The 12622-nt window shown below is 41.1% G+C and overlaps 1 protein-coding gene across 1 annotated transcript in view; it reads right to left on the bottom strand.

The window, feature by feature from the left end:
• The window catches only part of pth1r (parathyroid hormone 1 receptor), a 38397-nt gene that overhangs the window by 1336 nt on the left and 24439 nt on the right, over window positions 1-12622 (bottom strand). The window contains exons 3-10 of the mRNA XM_068571040.1: window positions 10489-10599; window positions 10119-10240; window positions 5344-5438; window positions 3511-3697; window positions 2078-2231; window positions 1602-1662; window positions 310-376; window positions 63-157 (exon numbers count right to left, since the gene is read on the bottom strand). Coding sequence (XP_068427141.1) covers window positions 63-157; window positions 310-376; window positions 1602-1662; window positions 2078-2231; window positions 3511-3697; window positions 5344-5438; window positions 10119-10240; window positions 10489-10599 — 892 coding nt within the window. The remainder of the gene's footprint in view (window positions 1-62; window positions 158-309; window positions 377-1601; window positions 1663-2077; window positions 2232-3510; window positions 3698-5343; window positions 5439-10118; window positions 10241-10488; window positions 10600-12622) is intronic.

Raw genomic sequence — 12622 nt, 5'->3', positions numbered from 1 at the left:
GACAAGCAGGTCACGTGATGCTTCAGGAACAAGATATTTGCACACCGCGTGTAACTCAGTACCTGTACTGCTGCCTTGTGTCACACCTTCCAGCGTTTGTTTCTCGCAGTTTAGTTGCCAAGACTCTGATGATGTTCAGAAATAACATAAAGTTAACCTGAAGACACAAATAGAAGCATAACGATATCAGTGAGTGCATGTGCAAACATAACAGGGTGCTAACCAACCGGTACCATGCCACAGGTGCCGTGAAACACTGTTATTTCACACTCAGCAGGGAAAAGGTGCCAGCGGGCCGTATCGACTTACCACTATAGCTGCTAGGATAGGCACTTGATATATCCATTTCAAATTGCCAGCACTTAAGTCCCAACACCTGCAGTAGATAAACAACAACGGAAATAAGCATGAGTTATGTCAGGATCAACTTTGTAGATGTGATGCTCCCGGTCTCAAATGATCACTGCCACTGATGCACAAAATGAGGATTTAGAAATCTATTTTCTGTGCCTTTTTTCTTTGAGATGGTATCAAAACACTGTCTGCCCCAACTCATACTTCGTCATCAATTCGGGCCGTAGCGACCGACAAAGACAGGTGTGGCTCTCAGCTGTGAATTCACTTATCTGTGACAAGTGGGTATATTGTCGATCATGTTAATTTTTTAACCAAAGCGTAGCATTACTTCTTCCTGCCGAGCGTACATGTGGGAGGAGTGGTGGCTGTGACTATCATGCTGGATTTGTTTTCTTGATATAAAAACAAAAAAAAAACATAGCATGGAGCTGCTCTCCACTGGGCCACTTGTGGAGAGCAGCTTAGTCGTAAGCGCTCAGCTCCAGAGCCTTCGGTGCTCTGCTGTGGTGCTGGACCAGTGTGAAGACTACAGATAGAGAGCCATGAGAGGGGGTTTGAGGGCCTGCCAGGTTTGTTGGAGGCAGTTTTCTTATGAAAGTGAATCCACTTTCATACCTGTCCACCAGCTTTGCTCCAGTTCTTTGAACAAAAGTTCCCGGCCTGTTTGGTAAGCAAGAGTTGTGAAGAATGCTGATGTGTTTTCAGGCTGCACAGCAAGCGTGTGAAATGTATATTGGCTGAAGGAGACTTGCAATAGACACTACATCCACTTCAAATGTATGAAAATAGGGTGACCAGATTTGGGCTTATGAAAAAGACGCCGGGGGGTTGTAAACAATGCAACTGTGTTGCCAGATTGGAAATGGCAGCGCAGTATCGTACCAAAAGGCTCATTGTGGTCGTGTTTGGAGGATAATTATCGTGCATCTGGCAACACTGAGATCAGTCCACCAATGACAGTTCTCTCTAAAGTCAGAGCTCGCGCAAGAAGGTGGACAGTAAGGGAGATACCGTTTCCAAAACTTATAAATTGAATAACTGGTTTGTGAAAGACTCAGAGAAACACAAATATCCAACGGGGCAAAATCCCGGACGTTTTTGGGATCCCTGCCGGACGCATTTTTTAGGTCTTGAAAAGAGGACGTGTCCGGGAAAAAAAGAGGACGTCTGGTCACTCAAATAAAAAAGCACTCCATTTAGGTTTACCCAAAATAATGTTTGTAGTATTCACGCAGATCACTTACTCTGTGTCTGCAAACGTGGCTCTCATAGTTGCCCAAACTGTCACAACCATAGCTGGCACGCCTGAAAAGAAAAGAACAAACCGTATTAAAGTTATAGCCATCTCGATTATGACGCCCTGGAAATGATTCCATAATGTGCTCATACGAGTAGAGCCCGGGTAGCACAGCATCCACATTGTATGCGCTGTGCTTACGTAATTTATACGCACAGTGTGTACAATGCAGGAACTGTAAAGCCCACATTCATGCAGTGTTACACGCGAGGCATTTGCCATTGTCCTCAGCCACTTGTGAATACAATATCAGGGATTTGACAGATGATCCCATGTTTCTTTACGTTAGTTTCAGAAAATTACAAATTAAACCGTCAAAAAAAATGAAGTACGTGACACATTTATTGGTTTCCTTTGCATTGTGGCTCCTCTCTTTATAATGTTATCACGTTCAAGTAGAATGTAAATTAAAGCAAAACTCACCCCATCCAATCAGAGTAAATCCCCACAGATACTTTCTGTCTGAGAAGAAGGTCATGAAGATGAGGCTGTGGAGGTACAGGCCCTCCACCAGGATCCAGTAGTAATTGGTAGCCAGAAAGTACAAGAACACGGTCACGACCACCTTGCAGCCAATCTGTCAGAGAGTCGATTAAATGAAGTCACATGCTGATAAAAAGTCACACTTTTTAAAATACATGTATTAATAGAATAGTCTATTATGACTATTCAGGGGAAGACGGAAATGTCAGATTGAAAGTGATGACTGAAGAGTCCGCTCTTGTTCTGCCTGATACATTTTTTCACCACATAAGAGAAAAATCACTTTAATTAGGAATAGCATTGCTGCAAATGGGACGGATAGTGTTAGACGTAAGAATAATTCTCTTGCTAGGTGTGAACAGAGACGGTGTAAGGACTATTCTTGTACTGAGTTTAAGCCATATTCATTTGTAATATCTTTTGTAGAATTTTAATTAAAAAAAAAAGAAATCTACTCAAGAAATACTGTATGCACATGATAAATATGCAGTAATGCTCAAGAAAATAAATATAACCAGCACAATAAATAGTGAACTTGTGAATTAAAGCAGAGCGTATTGGTGGCACAACAGTGAGCTGCAGCACTTGTGCAGAAAATTATTATTTTACGCGAGTTCCCGTTAGACGTCGTTGACTTGCATTGGAGAGCAGCGGAAAAAACACACTGTACAAGTCATTGAGTGACAGCAAATATAATAAATTCAATCAATAATGCCAAGGTTCAAGAAGAATCTCAAACAACATTAAATCATTTCTGTTTAAATAGAAGTTCAACAATTCCCGTCAGCTCCATTTTAATTACACAACTCAATATGTTTTTTTCCTTAGACCATCGATTAGGATGTGGAAAAGAAAGACGCAAACAAATAGGGATTATTTTATTTGCTGTTGTATTGACAGGGCGTGTGGAAGTCCCAGCAGCCCACAGTGGTTTCTGTAGCCATCGATTGGGCTTCAGTTAAGCCGACCTCTACACTGTTTGAGCTGTGGTGGTTTTGCCACCCAGTGATTATTAGCAGCCATTTCCTCACAGCGATCTTTTTATCCCTACTGATTACCAGACTAGCAATTGTCCACTCTGTCTTTTCTAATCCCCTTGTCTTCGGTTCAGCATTGCTGGGAAACAGCGAGGGTTTTGCCTTTGAGATTGTGTCAGTGAAGCATTGTTGCTGGAGGACCAAGTGTTACAAACAAGGACAGAAAAGACTGACGCGTGGGTTGCTCAAATGTATGATGAATAGGCAAAGCCAGAGATGAATTTTACACCAAAAAAAAATTATGTAGCCGTTTTTTTTTAATTATTATAGTAACCCCTTTAAACCTCTGAGTTCAGTGAGTGTTTTTCAAGGACAGAGTTGTGTTGCTGTACTTACAAACTGTGTCTTGTTGGATGGCGGCGCCTCAGTGATGGATTTGAGGTCTTCCACTGTGACTCTCTCCATGTTCTCCAAGGCTGATCCAGAGTAGAGCACGACATCTTTCACAAAAATACTGATAGCTCTCAGCATGTACGACACAAATAGGTGCATGTGGATGTAATTCCTGGTGCAGTGCAACCGTCTGGGAAGAAGACAAACAAGAGCAGAAAGGTCAAAGAAACTGTGTCCGTGGGTGAGTACGGCCTGGCACACCTTCATGTACGTGTGTGTAAGTAATGCCTCACACACACACACACACACACACAAAATACTCATCCTAATTAGGGCCAGCTGACTCACACACATTCTTGAGATTACGAGGCTCGACACGTACAAATATTGAAATGCTCGACTCAAAGCGAGCTGTAAAAAAACTAAATTGCAAGCATCTGTTGAGAAAAGCATGAACATTTCCTTCCAGACAAGCACGAGTTTCTATCAAAAGCTCTTCCAAAACATCCTGTTTGAGTGTTTATCGATTGGGCCTTTAAGGTAATGCTCCAGGTTGCCGGATCAATGGCCGCCCAAAAAATAAAATTAAAAAGTCATTAATATAATAGAAAATGTGTTCATATATTCCAAAAGTCAAATTGAAGTGTGGATTAAAAAAGTTGGATACTTTAATAATTATCGCTTTGCTATTCAGTATTAACTTTTTTTTCCATTCAAAAGCCTTATTAATGAGCAGAGTGTTTGACAAGCTACCCTTAGAGAACTATTGATTGAGAGGGAAAACTAATCCAGTGTACATCTCCCTGGTGAAAAAGGTTGAACACAACTGCTAATGTGAAATATCCCTTTTCCCTCCCTGGAAAACGAGCGTTCATGTCCAAAAGCTGACATGTTGAAGGGGAGACGTGTCTGGAGTGCTCTTGAGCACAGAGCCAGAATGTCAGAGGGACCCGTGGGATAACTTATTAAACTCATTTGGCCCATAGATTTTTCTGGTGCCAGTTGAGAGCGGTTTCCTAAAGCCCGCCTGTCCGTTTGGCAAATCAGCTTTCTGGAGAACATCGGTAAACAGCGCCGACGCGGCGATTCCTGATTCTCCCCACGCTCAACAAAATAAGCAAATGACAAATGTGCCAAGCATTAATTCAGCTATGAAAAAAAAAAGAAAAAATTGAATTCATATTGATTTAAGGTTTATTTTTTGGTGAAACACTAAGATATACAGGCTGATGATGGGGCATTTGTGATGAATCCAAAGAAAAAAAGCTGTTAAAAAACAGTATTTTACTCCTAATTCTTCACATCTTTTATTTAAACATCTTTTATCTTGTTTCACAGGGGAACTCTAATCTTTGCGAGCTCGGTAGAAGAACAATTTTCAAGCTTTGGTGTTGTTTGTCATAGGAAACTCATATCAGCATGAAAACAGCAAAGCATCTAAATGTCACACAATGGAGCCTCGAGGCAGACTCTTCCTCGAAAGGTGGACATTCCAAGTAAAAGCCAAAAGGTTATGTTTGGTAGAGTTTGCATGCTTCATGTTGTTGCTGTGACAGAACATACGCTGCATTGCATGTGGATACAGCGACAGAGAATTGCATGGTTTCATGATGAATGCGTTCAGCCTTCATGGCATTGCATTCTGCTACATGCTACCGGTAGCATGGGAGGAAATCGGTCTTATGCCAGTCAACCTTTACACGCCGACGGGATCACTGCTGCAACTGCTTGAACCTATAATCCAGACTTTCTATCTAAATTCCTCTTTTGGAAGGATTTGTGGTTCAAAGAATTGATTGGAAAAAAAAAAAAAAATCATAAAAACAACAGACTCACCGGAAATATCCCAAGATGACGACAGCTACCATGAGGGATCCCAGAGAGATTGAGTAACCGACGGTGTAGATGAGATACAGGCGGTGAAAGACATCCTGTTGGTGGAGAGTGATGTGTTAGAATAGCAAAATGGACAAAGGTTTTCATATTTATACGAAGAAATGGATGCTGATATTATACAATGGGAAAGCTGTGAGCATCAAACAATGGAAAAACACAACCTAGACTTGTATGGTCGTGACCTATGAAAAGGTTAAAGAAGCCTCATTCACACCAATGAAATGTCAACATTCAGCCAGTATACAGTATCTTCTTTTCTTAAAAAAAAGGAAGAAAAAAATAAACTGACAAATGTATATCTCCTACTGTTGGAAATGTAGACAAGGTTTTTAGTCAGTTTGAGATCATTTGGAAAACTAACATTGGTCTACCTTGTTTTTATAGAATATCACACTACTTGGTTTAATCCACTGAAGCTTGTGTTATTCCTTGCAGCAAGTTGCACCAAGTTAAAACATGTTAACTTCAGTGAGTTTACAAATGCATGGCCACCATGGTGACAGAAACGTCTCAAGCATCCAGAAATTAGTGCCGGAAATGGCGTTTGACATGGTTGGCGAGGCCGCGCGGGGCAGTTTGATCTTCCGGCAGTGAGCTGGCAGCCAGAAGACACCGGGAGGAGAGCCACTAACCAGACCTTCTGTGCGTCAACACGCTGAAGGGGCCAAGAGCCCCTTTGTGATGTAACCAGAGACTCCACATGCTGTTATCATTTAGCATCAGGGCCCTCGTGCCAAAAACACGGTGCGTCTTAAGTTGTGGCGGTGGTCTGCGGTATGGCAGTTGTGTGCTGTATGGGGCTTTTCATTCGTGCATATGCATTTGTCATCAACTGCTTGCAACCGCTCCCTCGGGTGCCCATCAACATAAACATCTGCAGCCAGAAAGAAACTGCAGGGTGCCATGATGAGGTTATGCCCACATCCTCTGCACCACATTCAAGCGGGGAGAGGAAAACGTATGTGGGCCAACTCATGTTTTGTGTCGTTTAATGGAAAAAATTCAAATCAAATCAATGTTTTGTTCAAACATTTTTTTCAATATTTCTCTATGTCCCCGACAGGCAAAGTGTTACATATGTTGTAGCCACTAGCATCACTACAAACTGAAGAGCCACTTCATTAATACTAACCTTTAATTTAATAATAATACGCCTCATCCATTTAAAAGGCTATAGTTTTATATGCAAGATTATTAAAAAAGCTTCCAGACCATCATTTAAAAAGAAACATATACTATAAAAATTCCTTAAAGTGACACGTCAGCATCACAACTCAGCAATTTTACAAGACAATTTCACACGCGTATCCACACAATAATGTCTAAGTGCTCTTTTTTCCCCTCTCTCTAGTCTCAATCAAGCTGTTTTTCACCCTACTTAAAATCCATTAAGTACATATTCTGACATTCCACCCTCATGCAGCGATAAGAGCAAGAAACAGGAGGAGCGACTGCAAACAAGCTCGCACAGCTTGAGTTCACATGAGGCGGAGGGTTGTAAAAGATTGCTTGCTTTACCAACAGTTTTCACAACATGCGCTGTGGTGTCACGGTGATGTCAACGTTTAGGGCGTTTATGATTGTAGGTTTGATTGCCACATGCTGATTTGGGTTAGATCGTAAGGGTATAGATGGTTAAAGGATCTCCACGCGACATTCACAGCATCGTTACAGACAGTAATGTCTACCTGAGCATAGCATGACGTGGCCCTCTCTCTCCCCCTCTGTGCCGTAATCCCAGATTATCTGTGCTCCGTTTACATAGCTGAGCCAACTCTGTGTGGCTTTTAGTACATTTTTTTGGGCATGTGAGCGTATCCCACAGGCGAGGTCTGCACTGCGCATAAATGCCGCCACAGGAGAGAAGACCAAGTCAGTGGATAGCATCGTCGCAGGAGCGTAGCACCTACTGGTCCCCCCGCCACCCTACAGGTTTTTCCAGTTTGAACAAAGCGTGTTTTACGAAGAGTTAAGATAATCACGCTGCGCGTAGTTTAGTGTAAGAGTGAAACTTGAATTCAGAAGGTGTACGGTTGTTTTTTTTTAAATTAGCTTCTAGTATATTACCATTTTCTTTATTCATCAGATGCATCTAGAATCAACGCTTGGGATCCACGCATCCGGATACATGTAGGGTCAGCCAGCAGGGCTCCACACCACGAGAGACCAGCTATCTCGGTCAACATACACACGGGGGGATATCTTTCTAAGTGGACTAAATTTACCATCAGCACTGAACACACAGCCACATAAACGTTTACATTTATAAAAAAAAGCTATTGCAAAAGTGTCTAAATGGGTCTCAGGACGGCGTCATGCTGACTAGTCCGCCTAGATTGCCTCATCACGTGTACGCACGCTTACGCAACTGTGAATCGGTTATAGCGCAACGGTCAATTTCTCTTCATTTGCCAATTGCATTAATGGTTTAAAAAAAAAAAGTGTGAATATCATAAACTTGTGTTTTCCACAAAGCTTAATGTATGCAATAATAATAATGATTAAAAAAAAGTAAACCCTTCAGCACTTTATATGCTGCTGCTGTATTTTAAGTTGGGTGGGAGTTGTGTGTTGAACAGATTTCTGCTTGGGTTTTTATGCAAAAACAATATAATCAGTGCCCATTGATTGCATAATCAATAGATTCTGATGAGCAAATTATTATTATTATGATTATATTAGAGGTTTGCGCTTGAGTGGCTCTTCAGTTTGTGGTTTTGCTCGTGTCTACAAAATAGGTAGCACTTTGCCAGTAGGGGACACAAAGAAATGGAGTAGTCAGTCACTGAAATGTTAAAAAACATTTGATTAATACAAAAAGAATATTCATGAAACATGTTTTCATCTCTCCGCTTGAATGTGGTGCGGAGGATGTGAGCATCCCCACATGAGCTTTGCTACTAAACTTATGAGGCAACAGTTTTATTTTAATCATAACAGCAAATGGCAAATAATAGTACTATAATTAAATCATTTGATTTTTATACGGCTCGCCTTTGACTATTCAAGAAAATAGCCAGAAACCAAAAACGCACCACACAGCCAAAAGGTTCACGCTGTTTTCTTATTGTTTGGCTCTGGTGAAAGGAAATCCTGCCGCGGCATACAATTACAGCGGTACCGATTCCCCAGAGTTCAGCTGATCGGGCAGAAGTCTAACAACCACTTTGCAATACAGAAATATTTACTTAGGGAAACAAATCAGTCTTCAGAATGAAAAACGGTCTTCCCAATCATGGAAATAGCTCTTTAGTTATTAAATGACTTTTCAATAAAAAAAAAACTAATGGCTCCTCAATAATAAGAAAATGTGAAAGGGCTTTAATGAAAACACTTGCAGGCACTAGGTTATCAGAAGAACAAACTCCTGACCAGACATAACTAAAAAGAACATTTTTGACACGGCTAACAGTCAAAAGCATTTTTTTTTTTTAAATTTTCACTGCAGTCAGCCTTCAGGATGCTCACCGGCTCAAAAAAAATCAATACGTGTTCAAATGTAATATTGTATATTTGTCAACTTGAATCCAGCATACTCGATCTCTTCCTAACATGAGCACCAACATCTTATAATACATATTCAAAAATATTAATGCAACGATTATTGTATACACAAAGCTAATATAAAAATGAATATACAATAATTTAATTCCTTATAATTTAGAAATAATCGCCATGGATGACAGTAACAAGGTAAAAGAATGAAATTTTGTCTTTTTGACAGTTTGCACTAACTCTGGGAAAAAAAAAAGCCCTAACAGGCAGCGCTTTTGTCCGCCAAGCTCTGCTGATGGATTAAGGAATGACCCAAACGCCAGGGGCGCGAGGTTCCCCACATCTCTTAATTAAGGCCGACAGAAATGGCGTTGTCACATTCTGATTGGCCGAGAGGGGAAATGCACCAAGCTGCTCTCAATTCTTAATTAGGGGACCTGCACAGCAGGTGATCTGAATAACCCTCCAATCAACCTTAGAAAAACGGTGAAAGCGAGTGCCAAAAGTGAAACGAAAGTGCTGCAAAAGTGCACTTTCATTTTTGTCTCCTTTTCGTGTGGCTTTTTCCTGTCTCAATGTGAGAATGTGATAAAAATCAAGGTCAGTGGAGGGGAAAAAAAAAGGCTCTTGGAGTTTGGTGTGAATTAATTAGATTGGCCTCTGCGGAAGACTTTCCTCTTACAATCCAACACCTTGAGTTGGAGCGCCAGCTGTGAGCCGGGTCTCATCGTCAATCATCTGTGCCCGACCAAAGTGATACTTTGATTTTGAAACCTGGAGGAAGGGATTTGCTCTCCCTCAGCCGGAAGGCTTTCACTGTCTAGTTGCTGCGATTGATGAGTTCTTTGATATTTTATTTTTTTTTCAATTTGCAATTACCACTTACGGGACACTCCTTTCAGTCTACATTTGAACATACATTTAGCGATTTGCACCCTCAAATTATGAAGGCGCAATCACACTGCCATGATGTCATTTTGCCGCTGGCAGGATCTCGACATTTTCATTAAATATGATTATGTTGTATTCACATTGTACATTACTGAAAAGGCGTGTCGACAATGTGTGGCACATTCAAAAGGGCTCGTAACAAAGAGTTGCCTAAAAGGCTGCAATGTCAATAACATGACAATTTACTGATGTGTTCACAAAGGCTACTCTGGAGAAAGACACTGTGACTGTGACAATGAGCATGTGCTTAGCGAAGAGGCAGATCTCACCTTTTCATGGCTGTGGTTGTAATGGTAGAGGAATTTTGCACATTCATTATAATTAGCCCATGTCTTGTTGGCAGTAACCAGCTCCCATGTCCCATTGTTGTCACACCGGCGGTATGCTAGTCCTAGACGTCACACAAAAAAGACTACTTTTAATTACAGTATTTTGCCAGTTGTTTCCTCGACACAGTCAATTACTTGTCTCCCGCTTGCTTCTTGAAAGGACCTGCATAATTGTAGAAATATCAAAAGAGGGCAAGTTATGATTGCACGGTGTACAACAGCCCCGAGGCCCAGTGTTCTTTCACCAGATGAAAATGAGCTTCGAGGGGGGGGGGCTTCCATGGCTGTCTGTATTCAGGGCCAGTCTCACCTTTATGGTTGAAGTCGTGGATATACTCTGGACACGCCGTGGATACAAGCTTCCCCGGAGGCCCTTCCGGCCAACAAACGATGCCATCCCATTCTGGTGAGCAGAAACCATCTGCGGACACAAAAAGCAATGCTGACTTTTAAACAGTGCCGTTCTCCCTCGGCTCTAGCATTTCATGGCTGTGGGGCATTTACAAGAGCAGCGCTGTTGCACACTGTCAAGGATGCTGTTGTCCTTTTTTAAAAAGTAGGCCAGGTGCATGAACTTTGCCCAGTATGTACGTCGGCACTGTATAGCAGTCTTGGAATTTGTGGTACGGATGACTGTAAATGAAATGGTGTGTTTAAGGAAAACATGGTTTCACCCAAAGACACCCCATGTATCGTGATGTAATTAAGACACGCAGTCATGACATTCCCCGCATGCAGATGACACGTTGCACATTGAATCTAGCGTGCTCGTTATACCTTGTTTGATAGCTGCAGCAGATTTCCATAATTGCTACATTGTTGAGAGCATCATATTGTTTTTCTTTTGTACAGGCCTTTCAGTTTCAGTCTGGACCTCGTTAAAAATATTCCTTGCAAGACTGCGTTGTATATCCTTATAAGCCTATTATGGCAACATACAAGCTCTATAATAAATAATGTATTTTCCTCTCTGTTCCCTGAGTTTGTTTTTGACCTGCATGAGTGGGGATGCAGGTTTACACATTTGGATTTCATTATACTTCTTCCATTATCAATTGGTTGATAATTGTAGTGTATAAAATGTCAAAAACAATTATAAAAATGGCACATTTCACAAAATTCTCAAATGTTTTGTTCTGTCTGACAACAACAGCAAATTTTCTTATTGAGCGAGAAACAAAAGATGTTTGCCATTTCTGTTTGGTTGAGCAACTGCAACCTTTGATCAACATCTGATAAGGGGAGAAAAAACAACTTTAAAGAGGGAGGGGGGGGGGGGACCTCAAGGAGAGCAACTGAAGAGGATCCCCTGGTGGTAAGAAGTGCAATAAATGTCATATGAGTCTTGTAATTGAGCTAATTGTGTCTTATTCTCTACTGTCACTATCTAATGAAGACATTACATGACTGTTATAAGCATAATTATTATACGTCTTGTGGAGTATCTCCTCTCTTGTCATCTTTGTTTTTCTTAATGCACTTGCGGGCAAAACCAATCTGAAAGAACCATCATTATTACAACCTATGATTACACTTACACAGTTTGGATTTAATTGCACAACTGGATGATCTTAGGGGTTTCACATTTTTTGAGAAGTGGTGAGGAACATTTATGCTTTCAAAAAGTTGTCCAGGGATCTTCTGAGTATTTTCCTATACAAGATTGCTGACTCTGTGCTTTTCATAAAGATTTAAACAAAATAAAATGTCATTCATGTTCATGGCGAATGCACAACATGAGACTCTGCAGTAACACAAACTATTTCAGAGTAAGAGCTGCAGGTTCAGAGGGGGGAGAAAGCCATTTCCAAGCATAGAGGCCCCTAATTATCAGTAAATCGTGGACTTTTAGCCCTCTGATAGTGGGAGCAAAGTCCCTTTCCCCACAAATTCCTGGCAAAAGCCTCCCTTATGGCTTGGCATTTATGTTGTATTATTGAAAACATCTGCACCACTTTGACCACTAATAAGTAGCTATGGATAAAACTAAAACCATCCTCTCTTTGCAGTCAGGCCATTATTTTCTCATTCCTGTAATCACACTTACAGAGAAACATCTGAAGTAAATGACGACATGCTTTTTATTTGCCTGTCACTTGGAGCGCAAAATTAAAGAGCAGACTGAGTGGAGCTGACTGATTCCTCCAGACCTCTGGTTGGAGGAAAACAGAGTTTAGTTTTGAAAATCACACTGACCACACATCCTGGGAGTAAAAGTAGAATTGCTGTTCACTTTTGCCATAGTTTTTTATTACCATGGGACCACCTACTAACAGGCCTAAATTAAGCACACACACACATATATAATTTCCCGTAAATTTACTGACCATGATTTAAATATAAATGTGACGACGGGAGGACTTTGGTATTAGTGATGTCACTGGGGGTTTTTGGATGGTTTTCTTCTCTTCCCCCCTTCCCTAACTGATTTGGTTCTGACCTGC

Source organism: Clinocottus analis, unplaced genomic scaffold (genome assembly GCF_023055335.1).
Source record: "Clinocottus analis isolate CAN_PGR_092001 unplaced genomic scaffold, fCliAna1.0.p SCAF_11, whole genome shotgun sequence".
Lineage (NCBI taxonomy): Eukaryota > Metazoa > Chordata > Actinopteri > Perciformes > Cottidae > Clinocottus > Clinocottus analis.
This window is presented reverse-complemented; position numbering and strand designations above follow the sequence as displayed.